General features: G+C 44.1%; 1 protein-coding gene across 1 annotated transcript in view; it reads right to left on the bottom strand.

The window, feature by feature from the left end:
• Positions 1 to 7100: 7100 nt before the first annotated feature.
• The window catches only part of LRP2 (LDL receptor related protein 2), a 213557-nt gene continuing 197978 nt past the window's right edge, over positions 7101 to 22679 (bottom strand). The window contains exons 70-79 of the mRNA XM_070423495.1: positions 21964 to 22140; positions 19430 to 19549; positions 17338 to 17428; positions 16434 to 16501; positions 16132 to 16249; positions 15542 to 15671; positions 14142 to 14243; positions 12032 to 12139; positions 8810 to 8881; positions 7101 to 8620 (exon numbers count right to left, since the gene is read on the bottom strand). Of these exons, the coding sequence (XP_070279596.1) occupies positions 8459 to 8620; positions 8810 to 8881; positions 12032 to 12139; positions 14142 to 14243; positions 15542 to 15671; positions 16132 to 16249; positions 16434 to 16501; positions 17338 to 17428; positions 19430 to 19549; positions 21964 to 22140 (1148 nt within the window). The 3' untranslated portion in view covers positions 7101 to 8458. The remainder of the gene's footprint in view (positions 8621 to 8809; positions 8882 to 12031; positions 12140 to 14141; positions 14244 to 15541; positions 15672 to 16131; positions 16250 to 16433; positions 16502 to 17337; positions 17429 to 19429; positions 19550 to 21963; positions 22141 to 22679) is intronic.

Here is a 22679-nt window from a genome sequence, read left to right as displayed (position 1 = left end):
TGGTGAGGCTCCCCTGTCCCTATCACACTGAGGACAGGGGCCGGCACACAGCAGGTACTGACGCACTGACCCACCCTGCCTGTGGGGAAAGGGACATGTTTAAATAAGGCCTGAATCAACTGTCAAACCAAGCCCAATACCAACAGCTGAATGCTGAAGAAACAAAAAGCTTGTTTAGAAGATGAATTACACCCGTATTCAAAATTCCTGGCACCCTTTGAGAGGAATTAGCATTTGGGACATTTCTCAGCCTTGATATTGGTAAGTGGGGGATTTCAACCTTTTGCCGTAAGGAGAGAGTCATGAGAGGTAGGGTAGGAGATGGGGCCAAGACTGTACTTTATCTGCTGGAGCAGAACCGGGAAGAGGTGGCCTTGCTGTCAGATGGAACGTGATCATTGTACCAACAGGAATGAAATAGAAACCCTCCCAGGCCCCAGGCTGGTTGGCATGTCCCCAGCCCACACACACCCTTCCAACAACATTCTCCAGCTCCCAGCCCCAGGTTCTCCTCCTGGTTTTGATATCTGACCTTGACTTGGGTATGAAGCGCAAACAATATGCACCTGCTGCTTCTTAGGCACCACCCTTCCCAGAAACCTTCCCTGAGCCTTCAACACCTTTTAATGTTTCTTGGACTTTATCTCCTTATTGAGATCGGCACAGGTATTAGGAGTCACATGTTTTCGACGGGAAAAGTGAACCCAGGGACCACGCATGACCTTCTCAGGGCACAGAGGATCAGCTCGGAGGGCAGCACTGGCGCGAGAGGATCTCCAGGCCACAGTTAACTCCCGATTGAGGGGACGTGCCCTTGGCCCGTGTCCTTTTGTCTCTCCCTGAAGATCAATTGAGTCACCTCAGTGCCTTAGAGCTTCCACTGGGCTGTGGACACAAGTGGCTTTTTTTCTGGCAAGTCTCCTTGATGGGTGTGGGTGGGGTCGAAACCACTTGTTAGTTTTAGGCTTAGGACTTATCTTTTAACTTCTCTCATGCAATTTCCCCCCTTCGCCTTCGTCATCGGGATTAACTGGAACGTGCTGGCATGCTTTTGAAAAATAATTTAAGGTTTTATAATCTGTCAAAGGAACTGCGATGCTCTAGAGCAGGGGTCCTCAAACTACGGCCGCGGGCCACATGCAAATACAAATATTGTATTTGTTCCCATTTTGTTTTTTTACTTCAAAATAAGATATGTGCAGTGTGCATAGGAATTTGTTCATAGTTTTTTTTTTTAAACTATAGTCCGGCCCTCCAACGGTCTGAGGGACAGTGAACTGGCCCCCTGTTTAAAAAGTTTGAGGACCCCTGATCTAGAGACACACAAGGTCCACACAGCACGTTGGGAGCTCTGCTCGCTGGGTCAGCCCCCAGTGCCCCGTGTCTTTTTTCCTTTGGCAACAATTCCTAGCCTTCTGACTGAGGGCAGGAAGGGAGAAGGAGGCGGTGGGAAGCAAGCTGGCTGCCCTTCGGCTGAAACTCCATCAAAGCAGTTTGCTGCAGCTCACGAGGGGAGGCAGGGAACCAACAGGACACAGTCCTGCTTTATGCAACCTGTTTGGTCCATTAACATTTTGCCCATCTGACCTGCTCCTCGTTAGAGGGAAAGTGGGAGGAGACCCGACACTGAAATCCACAGGTAAATCCCCACATTTTAAAAGTTGTGTGTTCCAGAAATCTCTTTGTAAGAATAGCTCCAGTTCTTAAAGGAGTCACAAAGGTTACACTCAAGCGGGTGGGTGAGGCTCTAGGTCCTTCAGGCAGCCCGGAGACTGTAGGGACCTATGTCTCCTCTCTCAGCAGCCCTCATCCCCGTGCTGACCAGGTTAGTCCTCCACTGCTGAAGAGCGATCTGGTCATGGTCCATCATCCCCCGCACCCTCCCCAACCCTGATATGGCCCCAGTATCTGCTCTCCCAAGTGAGAGGACCCCGCCCACTAGCATGATCAATCTTTGATGGGATCCCTAAAAAAGGACTTCCTTCTCTGGGTTTCTTGATCACCCATCATGTTGTACATCTTTCCTTGGCCTTCCCTGCCATTTAATGTCTTTCCCCAGGCATGTGCTCTGGGCCCCTTAGGAGCCTGGCTGGGAGAGAATATGAACACTTAGATGGCCACTCTCAAAATGTTCCTTGGTGCTGAAACTCAGCTAGAACACTTTCTAGAATGTTTGCACCCTCCAATTTATCAAATTTCCTGCCATGGGGCTGACTGTCAGCTCTGCCTCCACTCTCCCTGGGGGCCTGCCAAGTCTTTACTATGCAAACAGAACTCCCAATGCCCACCACCCAAAACAAGTCCTGATTTGTCGGGACTAATCCAGGACAGGGTACAGAAAGGGCTTCATTCTGAGACCTATCCCATTAATCATATGTTTGGAACTGAAAGTAAATTTCTCATGGAAACAATGTGTCATCTGGAGGTTTGGGTCCCTGTCCAGCTAGCGAGAGCCCATTGAACCAAGTGTGGCTCAGCTGTACAACTAATGTAATCAGCTCCGTTCTGTGATTTGGCTACAGAAGTCACACAATCAAGATAGAGGGGAATATAGAAGAAAAAAAAAATAGGAAGACATCTTTCTCCTTTCTTGCATACAGGACTGGTCCTGGGAAAGTTCCTAAAACAAACCAAGCACGTAGTATCTTTGGCTTCCTGCCATCTCTCCTGTGCACCCCTCCCCCGGGACCTAATGGCCCCCCTCAAGCATTCTGGGACTCCTGCTGTTTGAAATCCCTCAGCTAGTCACCCCACCCAGGCTGGCCTACCCAGAGCAATCTGCAGGCACCAACATTAGACCTGCTGCTCCACCCCACGGACCCTCTACGGAGAGGACCCCACCCACCGGCAAGATAAGTCTGAGCCCTGTCTCTGAATTGTAGAAGGAAGGCAGCAAAATCAACTCTTTTTTTTTTTTTATTGCTAAAAGTATTACAAAGGGTATTACATATGTGTCCTTCCCACCCCCCCACCCCCCCGCCCTTGACAATCCTCTGGCCTCCCTTACCCCCCAGTGTCTTATGTCCATTGGTTATGCTTATATGCATGCATACAAGTCCTTCGGTTGATCTCTTACCCCCCTCCAAAATCAACTCTCGATCAAGTATGAGGCTGACTGTGCTTTGGCCCTCCCACGTGGGGAAGCAATGATGGCGGAGCTCCAGGCCCTGGCTGAGTGGTATGTACTATGTAATTTATGCAGCAGGATCTGGGAACTAAGAACAATGAGCACTAGGACTATCGCACAAATGAAGAAGGTCACTGTCCTCACGGAGCTTACATTCTTGTGCATTACCTCATTCGGTTTCACAATTACCTACACCCGTGGTCGGCAAACTGCGGCTCGCAAGCCACATGCGGCTCTTTGGCCCCTTGAATGTGGCCACAAAGTTTCCATCGCACTGTACGTGTGCGCCCGCACGTGGTATTTTGTGGAAGAGCCACACTCAAGGGACCACAGTTTGCCGACCACTGACCTAGACGCTTGCTACTGCCATGTCCTGTGACCCTGAACTGGAATAAGCAGGTTGGAAAATCATTACCTTACTTGTTTTTATGAATCTTTCTTAAGTGTATATATAGCACACATTTTAATGTCTAATATTAGAAGTGTTTGGGGTCTTTATTTAGTGCTTGTCGATGTTTTTGTTTTTTTTAAAAAATATATTCTATTGATCTTTCACAGAGAGAGACAGAGAGCCAGAAACATCGATGAGAGAGAAACATCGATCAGCTGCCTCCTGCACATCTCCCACTGGGGATATGCCCGCAACCAAGGCACATGCCCCTGACCGGAATCGAACCCGGTCCCGGCTTGGCGATGTTTTTTGTGACCAGAAATATACCACAGGAATTTAACTCTTGTGTCTATCAATGAGTCTATGGTAAAATTGGTTTCGTTATAAGTCGTTTTGCTTTGAGTCGCAGTTTCCAGGAATTTTTACACGACGTTAGTGGGGGCGCCCCCTGTACTGTGTACAGAACAGCACGTGCTGACTGTTGGCTGGACACCAGCTACCAGAGCCTGGGCTCAAAAGGCCGGAACCCAGAGTGGTTTCGTGAGTGGCTCTCAGCAGCCCTGTTCTGGACAGGATCACTGGTAAGTTTTAGGGATTAAGTGACACGGAAGATGGAGCTTCCTACCTACATCCAGGTGGACTTTTAGTAAAGTCTCCTTTCTTCTCGGGAATCTTTCTGGAATGGTCTGGTGTTAACTCTTCAGATGTCTTTTAAACAACATTTTACCATCTTAGTCAATCAAAAGCCTTTATAAGTCCCAGGAGCTTAGAAGCAGAAAAAAGTCAAGCTATAAGTGTCAATGGTACCTATGGTGACCAGCACAGCATCATATGCATTAACTCCTTTGAGCCACCCTGTGAGGTAGGCAGGACAAATGTGTGCCCATGACATCATTCCTCTTTCCCTGCAAGCTCCAGATTCATTGAGAGGATTTCTTTCTTGCCTTAGTTTTAAAGTACTTCTTTTACAGTCATCAGCCACATAATGACGTGGTCCCACAAGATTATAATAAAGCCGAAAAATTCCTATGACCTGGTGGCATCGTAGCCATCACAGCACAATGCTGGTGATGCTGGTGTAAACAAATCTGTGCTGCCAGTCATATAAAAGTACAGCAAAACAATTATGGAGAGTACCTAATAGTTGGTAATAATAATAAATGACTATGTTACTGATTTATGTATTTATTATACTACACCTTTTATCATTTTAAATATACTCTTTCTACTTATTAAAAAAAAAGTTTGCCATAAAACAGTAGCCACCTCATTCATCTTCACTGTGCCTCTTTATTGCATCATTTTCTCTTGTGTTTGATTTAACTTCATGTTTGTATAGTAACAGGCTTATAGAATAGGAGCAACAGGCTATACCATCGAGGTTTGTGTAAGGGCATTATATGATGTTCATATAATGAGGAAATCACCTGACAATGAATTTCTCAGAACATGTCCCCATTGTTAATCAGTGCATGACTGTATTTATTTGCTGAGCTAATGTTTATTCAGCATCGATCAAGTGGCAGGTGCAATAGTAGGGGCTATGGATACAGGAGTGGAAGCTAGCCATTGTCCCCGAGATACTAGTACTTACACAGGGTAGGAGAGAGATTCTGGAAGGACGATTATAATGTGTGACAAGACTAGAATGGAGGTGAACTTGGAAGGTCTGTTAGAGTGCAGAAAGGACATGCATCCACTTGATTAAGGAGAGACCGCCCAGGAAATTACAAATAAAAATTAGGATAGCTGTGTGACTCCACCCTCCGTTTTGAAGCAGAGCTCAGAAAAACTCACATTTGCCTGCCTCTTTTGTTTCCCAGGAACCAGCGTCTTACACAATCAGACACAGCAGGAGGCAGACCACTAATAGTCAGCCTGTCTTGGCAGATTTATTTCTCTACAGAATAAGCCAAGGCATTGGTTTGTTATGTATGTAAATGCTAACAACTCATGCAAAGAAAAAGTTAATGCTAGTGGCAGCTAGTCAGGGCTGGCTTGGCCCTTCATAGCTGGAGAAGCCAGCACCCACTGGGAAGGAGCACCCCAAAGCCAGTCCAGCACAAGGAGGTCCCTCATGTGAGCGAAGCCCTCTCCTCCAAGAGCTTTTATCAATTTGCATTCATGTTGACTGAAGGCAAGATAGTGGTGGACATGGGTCAGCATCGATTTCTCTGCCTTCAATAGCCTCCAAGTCATTGCAGGCTTCCTTTGGACAGGAAGTTTTGATAAGAGTTAAGAAAGGTTTTTGTTATGCCCAGATTTCAAGATTCCCAAGAAACCACATCAGGGAGCCAGCCAATCCGATGCAAAAGCATAAGAATCTGTATTTCAAGCTAGCTCGGCTCCCATCCACCAGACTCACCGACACAACGGCAAACCAAGTGGCTGAGAGAGCGAACCCCGCCTAGAGTCCGGTTATATAGGGGGGGTTGGAGTAAGGGGAGGAGAAAGGACTGTGCTTTGCCGATTGGCCAGGCGCAAGCCGGGTCTTGTTCTATGGCGCGCACTTCCCTTGATTGTCATTGGTTAGTTTAAAATCCCGGGCGTGGCCAGCAGAGGCCTGGGCTTCCGGGAAGAAGGCCGCACGTGGCCCCAACATGGAGGATACAGGCAAGATGGAGGGCATAGCCCTCGCCCTTTCAGTTTTAGGACTATGAAGCTGCTGGGCAGTAACCCAGAAATGAACTTAAGCAGGAAACTCTTAGAAAATAGATTCTCCAGAATAATTTCTTATTGAGCTTAAAGCCCCAGACAAATATGAAAGCTGGGGATTGCCAGCATTTTCAAGAACAGGTTCTCTTGGCTCCTTTTCACTCCTGATATTCAGTTCCTGATATAGCCCTCACCCCGCAGAGTTAAGACATCAAAATGCACCCACTGAAGTGGAATCCCAGTTTGAACCAAACCCTCTCCAGCTGGGACCATCTCCACGACCCTCAGCAGTGGGTACTTAATGCTAAGCTCTGGGACACAGAGACAAAATGGGGAACCTGGTTCCCGGCCTAGGGTATAAGGAAGGAAAAGGCGCGGTGGGGCTTGGCTTTGAAAGGCAATTAAAGGGGCTGCCCACTCAGAGAGTCCAGGTGGGAACCTAGAGGAAGTCTTTAGGCTGGCTTATTTTATTTTATTTTTTGTAAGAGAACTTTTATGAGGTAAATTACAGAGGTAGACAAAGTAATTCCTAGAAGAAACAGGCTTAGGAAACAAGTTCTAGAGGTAAAGGAAGGACACTTTGAGCTTGGGCGTGAGGAAGCTAATGGTAACGACTGGGGCCAGGAGGGAGAGGACAAGAGGGAAGGGACAAGAAGGGCATGGGCTTGCTGGCGGGGGCAGGGGGGGAGGGGGGGAATGGGGGGAGGCAGGTTAGCTTACTCTTCTTTCTGAGAGCTCCCCACCAGGCCCATTGTGGCTGAATGCTCACAGTCCCTCTGCTTCTGCCTGGACCCTTTCTCAGGTACCCTAGCACTCAAAGCCCCAAGCTCTCTGCACAGCAAAACACAAGATTCATGGCCCAGGCTTGAGAATTACACAAAAGAAGTCTGATAAAATACACATTTATTAGAAAATTTTCAGCAGCATCATTTCCATTTGCTTTTCTAATCAAAATACATTTCAAAGTAATTACAATGAGCCCTCAAAATTTGAGCAACAAATATTTTGAGAGCTCAGGAATAAAATAATCAGTAGTACATGTTTCATTCATTCGTACATCCGTCCATTCATTCATTCATTGTTTTTAAAATGTGCAATATTAGCACAGAGAACCAGGAATGCTACTTATGACAATGGAATATTCCTGCCATTGTTCTGGTTGTAGAGACTAGACCCATTACTCAAGGGCAAAGCTGGACTCTACAGTGCATTCTGATAGAAATGTATGATTTAGCCAAAGAACCTTACAAAAAGGCTCAATAAGAACAGTTTCCCTTTCTATTCATGTTCAACTTAGGAAATAAATAGTCATTATAATGATATTTTCACACACAGAAACAAAAACCCAGTTGAGGCTTTGCTTAGCTGGTAGCTGTTTCGCACCTTACTTTATGAAGTCACAGATTTGGTTTTAATAATTCAACTACTGAGCTCGTGTCTAGGGCAGGTGACCACCTGAGAAGACATGAGTCACCCTGTGGTCCATCAAGTGAAACAAGTCATTCGATTAGACACAGACTCTCTGCAAACTAACTTTGCTTAACGACATGGGATTTTTTCATAGACATGGCAAATCAAAATGTCGCCTCGGTGACTAGTGAGATAACGTGAAACAGAGTGTTCTGGTCAGACAATGCAAATACGCAGGAGGGTGAAATGAAATCGCTTTTTCCACCTTCTTGCATTAGCTGAGGTGTCTACGGTCAAATCCAGAGGTCGGTGCAACACACGGTGCCCTCTGCCAACGTACTTATTAATCAGGCTACCGGTGATATTGAACATTAGGTGCTGATGTGTAAAAATGGACCTAATAGTGGGGCCTGGATTCCCTTCTGGGCAATTCTACAGGGAGTCCGAGTGGAGCCTCTTCTTAGACATGGCTAAGGCCCGCAAGTCCATCCCTCTCCTCATTGGGTCCTTTTCTGGGATGACCGCCGACCAATTCAGCAGGTAGTTTCCTTAGCAAATTTACTGTTGTGATCACTTTCCCAAATTTACAAATGTACAACATATTTATAGCATTACCTTTAGATAGAGCTCCAGTGCAAAGATATACATATAGTACATGGTGATAATTATTTGTAAAAATATGAGATGGCATTAAGTAAAAAAAAAAAAAATAAGACACACAAGGCATAGTTTCCACAGACATTTCCAACTACAGGTGAACAGGGAAAAAATATATTTTTTAATAAAGTACTGAATGTTAACATTTTTTATCTGTTTGTAAAAAATATATGTGCAAAAGTGTGTTTCTAATTATTCCCTAAATAACTGTAGCACAGCTACATCTCAGAGTCTTCTTTAACGAGGGTTGCTGTGTCTTTAAAAGTGTCTTCTGTGGCGGTATAGGCAGGAGCCGGGGCTCGTTTCGCAGGCACTTTCGCAGGGGGCGAAGGGGACGGGGGTGGAGTCCCAGCAGCACTTTCCTTTTTCTCGTTCTCCATCTGAGACCACAAGGAAACACGAATTAGCCACTTACTCCCCCAACCTAACCGGAAACAGTTTTGTGTAAAGAAGATGGATCTTTGCCAGTTTGCTCAGAATATTCTGATTGTATGTCCAATTCAGCCAAGCAAGTGATTATTGCTAAGAAGGAACACCTGTGCTAAGAAAAATTGTTAAAAAAAAATTACCTCTGCGTAGATTGGATTTTCAAAGTTGGTAGTTAATTTCAGTTTTCGTTTGAAGATATTCCACTTTGTTGCCTAAATGAAAAAGAGGAATCAGAAAACCTTCAGTAATTTTTTTATGGGTTTCCTCCACCCTCCCCACCTCCACCCCCATCTGGGTTTTAACATTTCTTCTCACTGAAGCAAAAGGCAATTTGGGAGCTAGGACCATGTGACCTGGCCCATGTGGTGAACTGTTCAATTCCTCTTCCAATGGTCCCTGAACAGTAACTGAAACTCTTTGGGCTCTTTTCATTGAATAATTTTAAAACACTTCCTTGGTTTGAACTTCATAGTTCATAGGATGTGTGTCTATAATATCTAGAAGGTTTGATAGAGATAGGGAGGAAGTTTCTTCTGGGGCTGCTGAAATTTTAAAGAAAAGGTCATATTGTAACTCATTTCATAAAATATCTTGATCCCTGGTCAACTCAAGCATATCCCTTCTTCCCTCATCATTTCCTTCTGTAATCCTATATAATAAAAGGGTAATATGCAAATAGACTGAATGGTGGAATGACTGGTCACTGTAGTGTGCACTGACCACCAGGGGGCAGACGCTCAATTCAGAGCTGCCCCCTGGTGTCAGTGCACTCCCACAGGGGGAGCTCTGCTCAGCCAGAAGTGGGAGCCTCTCCTGCCTCTGTGACAGCGACATCCCCTGAGGACTCCTGAACTGTGAAAGGCCGCAGGCTGGGCACCCCCCCTACCCCCAGTGCACGAATGTCGTGCACCGCGCCTCTAGTTTTAGTAATAACAGGGATAACAAACACAACTAACATTTACTGAGAGCTTGCTACGTGTCAGGGACTTTCCGTTGAATCTTCCCAATAATTCTGTGAGCCAGGTGCTCTTTATTATCTTTATTTTACAGATGACAACATGGAGTCACAGCAAGATATGTAACTGAATTGTAGGTAGAAGAGTAGGCAAAGACTATAGGACTCAGAGCCCATAAACAAAAGAATCCCAAGAGAAATCATCCTAGGCTATGATGGGCGGTCCCTGTCTTGCTGAAAAGTTGCTGGTGGTGGCAATGCTGGCACAGGTCTGGCTGCCCGATGAAAGTGGACAGGGAAGGGTAGACAGGGAACAGTCTCTCAGGTAGCTAAGGTATCTCATGTTTTATGGGGTGCCTCTTGCTCTGTGAAAACAGGGGACCAATATGCAGAGGGGGGAGCGCCTGACTACAGGAGAAGTAGAAGAGACCATTCCCTTCAACCCACATTTAAGTGTGCACCTATGTTACACATGGCCACCACCAAGGGGAAGATGAAGGCATTCGTGTCAGAGCCCACCCTCTGGAAATTTACACTTAAATGGGAAAGGCCCAAACTCTTAAAAGTCATTGCTTTAGTATGGAATGGCTGCCTAGAATTAATCGATTACTAACCAAAGAAATGGTGGTGATTTTCATTTTTTAAAATATATATTTTATTATTGATTTTTTTACAGAGAGGAAGGAGAGAGATAGAAACATCAATGAGAGAGAAACATCCCCCCCACCCACTGGGGATATGCACCCCCCACCCCCTGCACTGGGGATGTGCCCACAACCAAGGTACATGCCCTTGACCAGAATCGAACCTGGGAACTTTCAGTCCACAGGCCGATGCTCTATCCACTGAGCCAAACCAATTAGGGCATGATTTTCATTTTTATCTCCTTTGGAAATCCAATGCAGGTCAACACGACTTTTAGAAAATGACAGAGCTTAGTTATAGTTCATGTTCTTTGAGTCACTTGAGCAGATTTACTGATGAAAGATAAATTTGTGGCCTCTTTGGTACATTAATGTCAACCTAGGGTGATCCTAACCAAGTGCCTCTTCTACTTTTATTTTGACCTGAACAAGCAGAACAAAAGTTTAAGGTACTGAGAAATAAGTATTATATAAAGTGATAAAATTTCTAACTACCTTTAGACTTGTGTTTCTTTGTATTACTTCACAGAAGAGGACATAGAACCTTAGAACCGAGACATCCCAGATCCTATTGTTTTCAGCTTAGAACCTTAGAACTGAGATATTCAAATCCTATTATTTTCAGCCTGGCATCACAGTGCATTGTGGGACACACGATGATACTTAGTGGACAGGGGCCAGGAATTCTAAAATGCCCCGAAATGCATAGAATAGTTTCATACCACAAAGAATCATCCCAACCAATTTGCCAATAGTGCCCTCAAGGGGAAACATTAAGGACTCTAGTGCTCAGAGGTAAAAGAGTTTGCCCAGAATCAAACAGCTAGATCTCAGATACCTTCTTATGTGTGAAAGAAAACTAGTGATACAAAGTTTTACATAAAGCCCTGGCTAGTTTGACTCAGTGAATACAGCATCAGTCTGTGGACAGAAGGGTCCCAGGTTCGAATCCAGTCAAGGACACATGCCAGGGATGTGGGCTCTATCCCCAGTAGGGGGTGTGCAGGAGGCAGCCGATCAATGATTCTCTCTCATCATTGATGTTTCTATCTCCTTATCCCTCTCCCTTCCTCTCTGAAATCAATAAAAACATTTTTTCAAGTTTTACATAAATTTATTTATTGAATTTCTTTCTGTAGACCAAATAATCTAAAAATTTCAAGGGACTATAGGAATGGTAGGGAAGCTCTATATAGTGGTTAGTTTTTTCTTTTAATCTCCAGTATTAAACACTGTGTCTGGCACAATGAGGGCAATAATGGTTGGACAGTGGACGTATAGATGAAGAGGGTATAAATTAGTGCCATCTAGTGGTGAACATAGGTGACAATAGTAGAACTAAGAACAACATACATTATTAAGGGAATATGTACACTTAGAAAAACTGCATTACTCAGGAAAGGAAAGGGTCTTCTCTCTGTATGTATCCTTGACCCAGGGAGCTCTTTATTAATATTCAGTCATTCTCTCAAATTAAATGCCTCTGGTCTGAAGATGCTGGACCCAGAAGTCTGTTGCGATTCTCTTCTGTGTGATCTCCCATGTCACAAAGAACATCATTCCCATCTCAGTGTTAGAATGTAGATTTATTTGGTGGAAAAATGTTAACTTATAATTTCTCAAAAATTATCTTTATTAACTGCCTACACATCTTGGGCTCTATGAGCCTATTGGGGTCTCCCTAGTTTGCCTAGGATAAAAAAAATCCAGCAATTCCAAAGTCCTCGCCAAATCCCATGTCATTTCAGAGGTCAGCCCATTACCTGAGTTCCTTCAGCACTTGGGGAAGTTGGCTTTGTGTCTGGAGCTATCTCAGAAGGGTTTATGGGACATTCATAGTTCTTGTTCTCCACATTTTCCGATGCAGTCACCTGTGTAAACATTAGAGGCCATTAAGCAGTTTTGAAAGAATTTTTGCTGTAAAGTTTCTAATCAAGTCCTTGGTTCTGTTTTGCCCACAGACATGGTCAGGCACCAATTTTATTACAGGAGGCTGACCTTGGAGCCCAGGAATAAATTCCCCTCCCATCTCCCCAGAGTCAGGAGCACCAGCCACTAAGCCATCTATCTCATGCCTTAATCCTGGGAGGCAAATACATCCACCACTGGTCACACTCTCACTTAGTAACAGCAATTTCTATTATTTTCTCCATGCCCCCTTCTTCCCACTGTGGACCATAGTTTTGGATAAAAGATACTCTGGTTGTACATTGGCAGCCAAAATCCTGGGAGAACAGCATGAATTATTACCAAACTCATTGGTAAACTAAGAATTTTATCTTTGGATATTTAAAATAAAATTAATAATTTCAGCAGACTGCTTAACAGGGGTTAAATTTTTATATTTTTTAAATTTTTTATTACAGTTTACATTCAATATTATTCTGTATTAGTTTCAGATGTATGGCATAATGGTTTAAAAAATCATGTACTTTATAGAGTGGTCCTCCCAAAGTTTCAAGTACTCACCTGGCCCCACACATAGTTATTATGGTACTATTGACGATATTCCCTATGCTGTAATTTACATCTCTGTGACTATTCTGTAACTACCAGGGGCTGCATTTTTTAAATGAGGTATAATGGAATTACTAGTAATATTCCTCCAGACATTCCCTCTTAAGCCCAAACTACCATGGATATATATATAATCAATAAATTACAGGATAGAAATTCCCTCCTTTTCCTATATTTTTGCATTCACCCCCTTCATTTCTTCTCGAAGTTGGGTATGTGTTTGTAAACATGGCCTCATTTTATTTCAAGTGAAAATGCCAAATTAAATATCATATTGATCTTACCATGCAACCAAAGTTTTGCTACCTGGCTACCAGAGGATTAGGTGAAATGCTTTCAAGATTCAAACATTTCTGATCTTAAGAAAGCTATTCATAAAATAAACATTCCTATCTTGTGTTAAAATGTACCATTATCTTGTGATTACAAAAGAAGGTTAGGTGTTAACACGAAAGCTGTATTTCACTGAGGCCACCGTGGTTTTGACAAAGGAAGCGCAGGCTAACCTCGGACACACACTGGAAGTGGTGTTGGGGCTACTGACCTAACGAAAAGTTTTTCCCTTCATGCATACACTGTCTCACTCCCTGCTCCTCTGCAAGATAAGTGAGCAGTGGGGCTTCATCAAAGAAATGTCAGTATCTGCCTCTTTGGAGATGTTTTTACTTTTCAGAAAAGTATGAGAAAGGCAAGCATAGGGAGGTCACCTCAAATCACACATTTGTGATACCAGTAAGAACCCAGAGAGTACAGCCCAAATCTCTGCATGACCTGTCAATCATTCACTCATTCATTTCTCTAATATTTATAGGGAGCCTCGTGAGTCAGGCAGTGTGTTTACCAAGCCTCTGAACGGATTCAGAGTGAATCCTCTTGCTTTGACCGCTCAGAATAAAAAGGGTCTCGCCAGGCCGGTGTGGCTCAGTTGGTTGGGCGTTGTCCCATGCACCAAGAGGTTGCTGGTTTGATTCTGGGTCAGGGCACGTGCCTGGGTTTTGAGCTCAATCCCCAGTGTACAGGAGGCAGCCAATGAATGTTTCTCTCATCAATGTTTCTATCTCTCTCTCCCTCTCCCTTCCTCTCTCTAAAAATCAATAAAAACATTTTTTTTTTTTTCAAAATGAAAAGGTTCTTCGTCAGCACCCCCAGAATGGTTGCCAAATATCAACAACTGTACGACAGAACAGGATTCTGGTTGTATTCAGGTCTCATGTCCTTGGGTCAGTCTTGTTACTGCAGGTAGTGAAGCTGAGGATTGGACCACATGCTTCCTTCCATTTGAGGGGCATTCATTACTCAAAAGAACAAGGTCCAGCAGTCGTAGCACCTGAAAGAAAGGCCCGTGTGACGGCTCACCTGGGCTTGCGGAGCCTCTTTGACAGCACTGTCCTGGGTTGCATACATTGGGTTTTCAAAGACTATGGGCTGCTTCCCCATCTCCATGGTAAAGTGGTCACTCTGGTAAAGGAAAAAAGGTTATGCCATACTGACCTGATTCACACATACAGGAAGATGTTCTCCTCATGCCTAGAGGCATGCTAGGTGCTATGTCAAATTTTCCCCAAAATGGCAAAAATACGTAAATAAATAACCCCCAGCAGACAAGACCTGCACCCAGCAAACCACTATGTAAAGCAGCAATTTTCAACCTTTTTCATCTCATGGCACACAAAAACGAATTACTAAAATTCTGCAGCACACCGAAAAAGAGATATTTTTGCTGATCTGACCAAAAAAATAGATATAATTTTGATTCATTCACATCAAATGGCTATTGTTGTGTTGGCTGTTGTCATTTTTTTTCTTATTTGACCAACTAAGGGAAAAGAAGTCAGTGCCCCTGACTAAATTATTAAGCATGGCACGTTTCAAAAATTCTTGCGGCACACGGGATGAAATTGCTGATGTAAAGCAACATAATGGACTAACCAGTCAGCTCAAGAAAATGAAAACACTCTTCCTATGTCTAGGCACCTTAATACTTGGGGGTTGGGTTTGAACAACAGAGAAAAGGGTGGATGGTGGAAAAAGAGCAAAGTAGAGAAGAGGGAGGGGGAAAGAAGAGATAATTTTGTGCTTTTAGGCAGAGGCAAAAATGAAAGCTTGGGGGAAAGGCAGAATGCTGAAATTGCTTTCCCTATACTGATCAACCTGTACTAGCCACTCATGAAATATCCATTTGGTCCTCACAGGAGGCATTTTACAGATGGAGGCAGGTATCATTGTACCCATTGTACAGAGAGGTCAAGCTCCATGCCTATTAATACATATTTAGAAGGCAGCAGAGTTGTTATTGCAGCCAACCGCTGACTCTAAAATCACTGTTTATTCCATCACTATACATTGGTGGGAAAATAAATGCCAGGGAACATACAGTTCCTTATTCCTTCCTTTAAAAATACAAAGATCATCAAATAAGAAGAGAATATCATGCTCTCTTTCCCCTCCTCTCCCCAAAATCTATTTAAGATTCTAATTAAACTTAATTAAGACTGCTTAGGATTCCAATTCAACAGAGTGGCACAGAGCAAAAAAAGTTTCAACTTTATTACCATTTTTCGGCACATTTCTGTCTGCAACAAACCTAATGTTTTCTAGCTTGTATGTATAGTGAAGAGTTTCTTCTGAGAGTCCTACAATTTTGCTTTCTTTTCTAGCTTAATTTTATTCTTTTTTTTTTTTTTTTTTTAAAGTGCTTCTTTGGTAAAACAGTAAAAATGAGAACCTTCACATAGTCATTTTGAAACCACACTCACCATCACCATTGCTCTGTCAATAGCAGACTCAGGGCCAAAACCAGACACTCCAATATCCATGTTAACATCGGCCCCTGATCTGAAGGTCACCCCATTCCCAGTTTCAGAGGATTTGACCAGACTGCTTAAGCTGAGAAAAGAAGCCATCGCAACAGTGTTATTGTTTTTTTTAACAGCCTTTTGCAAGAGTACCCTTTCCTCCATATTGCTAAGTCTTACTAAAAGGAAGACAGTGCAGGGTTCCCACTCTAGTGCATCTCCTGGGCCCCCTGGAAGTGGCAAAGCTTGAGATCTAACAGAGGGCCAGCCTCGCCCGTCACACAGCCGACTGCTCTCCGCCTAACCTGAATGCCCAGCAGCAGGCACAACCACGTGGACTAGAAAATGTGATTTGCCTTCAGGTTTCTTTAAAGCACTTGATTAAGAAGTTGTGATCTGGAGTGACTCCTTTTGGTTTCTGCAGAACAGGTGAGCTATGTATTGTGCTTTTTTTAACTTAAAAAAAAAATAACACACAACTAAGTTCATTGTTTTCGCGTGGTCCCATCACACAGGCTTCTAAAATAAATGCTCCACATAATGGAACTGACCTTGGCAACTTGGGCAGAGAGGGCAGAAGGGAGCCAGTCTTCCTGTAGTGGAAAAATCCTAACGCTGCCAGAGCTCCAATGATGATGATCAGGATGACTGTCAACAGCACGGCCATTGCTGCCATCGAGGAGGGGAGAAGAAGCGAACACATTAACATGGGAAGGAGAAGAGCCAGTCTTAGCTGTAGAAGCTGGGAAGTAGCACCATCCATTCTTCAAAGACTGGGTCACACAGAATATAAATAGCGCTCAATTTAGGCACTGGGAAGTATTTCCAGATAGCTCATATTCTTCAAACTTACTTGTTCCTGGAGAAATGCCTTTCGAAAGCCCTATTTCACAGTAATTTCCCATGTAGCCACTGGGACACCTGAAAGGAAAAGAAGAATTGTTCACAAGATGTTGCCTTCTTAGGCGTCTACTGCAATTTTATAAGCACATCTTGAGGTAGAGAGAAGTTTGACTGAGTAAATTATATGTTGACCAATATATCCCGCATGACTTCCATTTATTCTGCCAAGAGTGGAGAGCAGAATGAACAGTAATCTGACTTTGGAAATTCACTTTCAATGAAATAGCTGTGGCATCTACAAGGTCAATCTCATCAAATAAACCTATTGGCGTCTTCTCTAATCCATCGGCCTTTTCCTTAAGGAGTAAAAATGGAAACCATTATTGTGTCCTTTCCTTTGATGTGATTTCATTACTTTTAAAGACCTCCATTTATCTTGTTCTGTGTTAGAGCTTTCTCAACAATTCTCTCCTTCCCGAGTCTTGAGCGCAGTCTCTGCTGCTCATGTATGCCTGGTCTTAAAGCAGCTCTGCTGAGCAGCCCCTCTCCCATAATCCAGTTGTAATTGACAAGACCAGATGAGTAGGAAAATGTGGTAGTTGTTATTTCTCTAACTCCTTTCTCCCCCCAAGGGTGGCCCACAATGCTGTGGCACCTCCTGGGAGCTTGTTAGAAATGTGGAATCTCTGTGAATAAGATGGATGGGGCACTTGGTCCAGACCCCAGGTGGTCCTTAGGTGCCGTACAGTTTGAGAAGCACTGCCTTAGTTCTCTGTGGATTCCCCAAGGGAGGGCAAGCTGGTTAAGATGGGATAATTAGTGAACTGGCAAGGTTCCTATCCTTGTTTTTCTTTAAGGTCTAGAATTACCCCAAAAGCAAATCCTATAGCTCAGCCCTCCACATTCAGACTTACTTGCATTTGGGGAGGTCATTCTCATCAAAATAGCAATTTCCTCCGTGCATGCACCTGCATGGGGGCGGCATGGTGATAGGATTGTCCACAGCTGCAGAAAGGGAAAGCCATGCACGTGTTAGTGTCGGCCATACTCAGCACAGCACCCATACCAGGCAATCCTGCTTCCAGTCTAGGGTGGGGGTGGGGTGGTTGGGGGCAGGGCGTCTAATTACTCTCCCTATCAAAACCTTCCCTTCCCCTTCAGTCAGATGAATTTCCTTATCAATAATAAGGTCTTGGAGAGTAACATACATTTGGTGGGAAAAGAAGGCAATTGATACAATTTCACTCAAAAACAATTAGACCCCAGCACATACATTAATAGTTCAAAGAAACTATGATTTAAAAAAAAGTCTCTTAGGAATTCCCTTCTCATTTGAGTTGTTCATAATTCTCTTCTGTGAACCCCATTAAGATCAAGAGTTCAATTACACCTCCAACTTCAATTAAGGCTCCAAAGTGTCAGCAAGCCATTAACCAATAAACAGACATGGAGATGCTTGACAGACAGCTGGTTAGAGACCTCATTTTTTAAGTCTTCCAAAACTGCCCTTGCTCTGGGTCCCTGCACCTAAGTACTCCCTGGATGTGCCTGATGAGTCATTGGTGTGTCCATGTGTAACACTTAGAAGATACTCAATAAGTAGTGTGTGTTTATTCAAATACCCTTCTGGCACAGTTCCTCAATTTGAGTCTCTACTCAAAGGACTCCTTATCAGAGAGGCCTTCTGGAACTCTCTATCCCATTCCCACCCCACCCTCACTCCTCTTACCCTGCTTTAGTTTTCTCCTTTCACCACCTGACATCATATATTTATGGGGTTCTCTATTTATTGTCCTGTTAGGATATAAGCTTAACAAGAGCAGGGAATGTGTGTTTTGTTCACTATCTCCAACCCTTAGAACAGTGCTTAGCACATAGTAGGCACTCAGTAAATATTTATCAAATAAATTGATTAATACACCAAACCAAGACCACATACAAATGACTATCATCATTAATGTGCTACCTTTGGTTCAAGTTCTTTTAAATGAGAATCTTAATATAATCTACTTGGCAATTACATGTAAATGAGCAAAGTAGTAGATGAAGTGACAACCTAGACATCGCTCCTCCAATGTGAGATTGTAATAAATGTCAGAACACCCATCTACAGCATAGAATAAGTCTCAAAATACTGCAAAATAGTGTAGTCTTGCCAATATTTCCCCAGTAGCACTGGGATAGGGGAAGGGAGGTAGAGGGAAGCAGTTTCTTTACCCTGAGTTCATTCTATAAACCTGCCAACATTTCAGCCTGGTTGGGAAGAGTCACAAGATAGTGCCTTAATCCTCTTTATCCCCCATTGTCTAAAACTGGGGGATGTGAGCCATCAAACGGGCCACTAATGAACAACAGCAGTATGATTTTTTTAAAGAACTTATCAAGTACTGGATACTAGTTATAGACACTAGTTATTCCCCATCGCTTATTAGCTCCTTAACTTAAGAATCATTGAAAAAATGTCTTGTCATGCATAGATTATCCATAGCATTTCCTACTCTGGCCTCCATCTCCCAAAAGCACAGGTATATTTTATAATGTGGTCCTTTGTGATTGCCAAAACTTTGAAATGAGCAACTGAGGAAAACAGCCCTCCCCTCTATAAGCCCCCAGCCCCCACTTCAGGAACCTGGTCCTCCACCTAAAGGAACCCAGGTAAGGCTGAATGGATTCAGGGGTGTAGTCATCCAGGGTGGAGTGGGAAGGGAAAGAAGGCCGTATAGAAAATTCCATTTTCAAAATGTCTTTGCAAAACAACACAACTATAGATGTATGGGCACTGAACCTATCTCTGAAGTTCTTAGCAAATAATTCTCAGAAATCATCGGAACACAGTTCCTCCATCTCTCATCCCTCCTCCTAGCCACCACCGCTCCATTGTGCAATGGACCTAGTACACAGGATTCTTCAGGGCTCCTGAAGGAGGTGAAGCACGAATAGGAAATCTCCTAAAGGAGGCAGAACAGCTCTCCCAGGCCCCTGAGGCTGACCAGGCAGTGTCCCTACCTGCATCACACTCAGTCATGCTCCCCTCCAAAAAGGAGGCGCCTTGGGGACAGGCACAGCTGTATCCTGCGGGTCTCAGGAGGCAGAGATGGCTGCAGACATCTTTACAGCGGTTGGGCACTGAAAAGCAGATGAGAACCGCGGTTAGGATCAAAGGAGGAAATGATTAACCCAACCAAGGATATGCCCATCGACCGAGTTGTGGCCCTAACAGTTGACATCCCAACACCTCTAGGCCATGTGCCACCTGGCCATTCACCCTCATTTACACTGCCAGCCCCTGCCACCCCACCAAAGTGACACAGTCCCTCCCTGTGCCCTCCACCCTACTTCTGCACCACTCACATTTTCTATTGGCATCACTATCTCCTCTTTGCCCTGGCTGGTTTGATAGATAGGTGCCTGATCACTGCATGACCTCAAAAACTAATCAGTGCTAAGCAATTTGAGATAGTTCAAAAAACCGCTGAGACTCCATTATTATAGCAGCAAGATTTATCATTGCCCACATTTGAGTAGGCAGAACGTGTGGTCCATCCAAAGCATATACTAGATGTGACTTCCACCCTCACCCTCCAAGGAGAACTTCCTTCTGGGCTTCAGTTTCCTTATTTGTAAGACAAGGGGATTTTGAGCTGTGATTATCAGAATCAGATGGGAGCTATTCACAAGGATGGTTGCCCAGTCACAGAAATTTATATTTACATTGTTCTGGGATAGGGCTCCATTACCACTGTTAAAAAGTCCCTCACATAATTACAGAGCCATCTAAATTCTATCTTAGCATATATTAAGATTATCAAATGATTAGATGATCTCTAAATTCCTTCTCACACTGATATTCTGTGATCCTGATTCTCTGTCACCTAATATGTAACCATAGACAAGGCATGGCGATAAATAAAGTAAAAAGGCACATTCCAAAAGCCTAACTCAGAACCTATTCCATTACCAATTCTTCAGCTCTCGAGAGCAGAGCTTTCAAACTTTAATGTAATACAAAACGCCTGGGGAATCTGACTCTAAAGGGCTGGGCGTGGCCTGAGAACCTGCATTTCTAACCAGCTCCCACAGGCTACCAATGCTACTGGCCCATGGCCCACACTGTGAGCAGGGCCTGGAGCAGGGATTCTCAAAATGGGGTCCTGGAACCAGCAACTTTAGCATCAGCTGGGTACTTACTAGAAATGCAAACTTCTTAGGCCACCTCCGGCATATTAAATCAGAATTCCTGTGAGTGAGGCACAGCAGTATATTCAACACGCTTTCTAGATGATTCTGACGCATGCTAAGCGAGAACTATGGGTCCAGACCAAATCTAACCTGGCACAGCTAGAGCTGGGTCTCTGGCTTATACAGCAGCACTCGGCACTTTCCAAAGCAGCCAGAGCCTGAGCTGACTGTGATGCTTTTCCTTCAGGGAGAGTCTCCAGATTCTCCTCTGCCTGACTCCTGGGCAGCCTTTTCCACAGGGGCCAGAGGCTCGCCAGGTAACTGCTCTGCCTTTAGAATCATCCAGTGTGAGAGCTGCAGGAGCGCTTAGGATAGGAGAGCTGGTGTGTTTTGGAAAAGGGTTGGAGAACCAGCAATCACTATCAGCCACACAGGCAGTGAAGCCTCAGAAAGGGCATGTACCACCAGTGTCATCTCCTGGGAGGTTTATCTCTGAGTTCCAATTTGTTAAGTCTGATTCAGGTCTCAGAGGAACAGTGAACTTAAGGGGACCTCAGGTTCCACCTTTGTTTCGCATACAGGGATGGGAAGGGAAGCAACTTATCGAAGGTCCCCCCATGACAGAATTCAACCTGGATCGAGGTATACTGATCACAGCTTGAACAGAAAGACGTTGAGCTCTAGGTTCAATGGAATTGTATTTTAAAATCATTTCTAAGATTAAAACGCATCTGTTGGTTGTGCAACTTGGGCAGATGAGTTACTGAATCTCTCCTATCCTCAGTTTCCTTATGTGACACGAGAATCTGACATTTAGAATTTAAGAGTCTATGTCCTTTCCTCACTTCAAACATGTCCCTTCCCTTTCATCTTACAATGAGTTAGAACACAGGTAACCTGATGAAGCGGGAACCAGAACTGAGAAAGTAGGAAAAAGGGGGAGGGATGGAAGTGCACCTGCAGGACAATCTCAGGCTACGGCTCACACAGCCCAGGATAAGACTAGCCTAGTTGCAAGGAATGGGTCAAACTGATGATGTCCAGGAAACCCACACTGTGACTTGTTAACGCAACTCATAGTTAGCAGGGGTCTGATGCCTGCTGGATGCTGTGGCCTGGAAATACATACCCATAACTCCAAACAGCGAGGACTGAAATATTGTTACTTCATATCTGCTGGTGGCATACATAATTTCATCCAACCTCCAATGAAAACCACACACACATACACACACACACACACACACACACACACACACACACGCCTTTCATGCACCTATTATAATCCACGACCATTTTCCAACACTACAGCCATTAATTTGAAAGAATGAGGAACCTCGTATTCCAAGGTTAGTGGTTACCTGACTGATTGTATCTATGTTGATGAAGGACTCGAACTTGAGTGAGCCAAGGGCTCACAGTCATCATTTTCTCTTTCTTGTCTTGCCCAAATTTATCTTGTGTCCATACTTCTCCCTTATCCTTCGATACCCAGTATAACTGGCCTTCGAAGATGTCAAGACTGTAAGGGTCCACTGCTGCTTACCCACAGGGAGAAAGAAAAACAGGTTACTGAAAAGAGAACCTACCCCCACCTCTGTGTCAGCCTTCATTCTGCGTGAATTAATCACTAATGCAATGCTTGACAATCCAGAACAGTCAAGCAGACTTTCTGTACACAAAACCGCAGAAGTATGCTCTCCTGAGAGATCAAGATAACGAAAATTAAACTAGATGAGTGCCCACTGGCTAATCCCCATGGTAAGGGACTTGCTCACTTTCAAGTTGCTGATTTTACTTTACTTTTGGAAAACAATTTGTATGGCAGTGAATTTTTTTCCTTGAAAACAAGACATGGCTTATCAGGAAAACCTGGTATGTGCTGGATTCCTGCAGTTCGACAATCTGGATAAGAAAAAATATGTTTGCCCTAACTGGTTTGGCTCAGCGGATAGAGCGTCGGCCTGCGGACTGAAGGGTCCCAGGTTCGATTCCGGTCAAGGGCATGTACCTGGGTTGTGGGCACATGCCCAGTGGGAGATGTGCAGGAGGCAGCTGATCGATGTGTCTCTCTCAT

This window comes from Myotis yumanensis, unplaced genomic scaffold (genome assembly GCF_028538775.1).
Source record: "Myotis yumanensis isolate MYYU_CA2020_CCGP unplaced genomic scaffold, mMyoYum1.0.hap1 SCAF_8, whole genome shotgun sequence".
NCBI classification, from domain to species: Eukaryota; Metazoa; Chordata; class Mammalia; order Chiroptera; family Vespertilionidae; genus Myotis; species Myotis yumanensis.
This window is presented reverse-complemented; position numbering and strand designations above follow the sequence as displayed.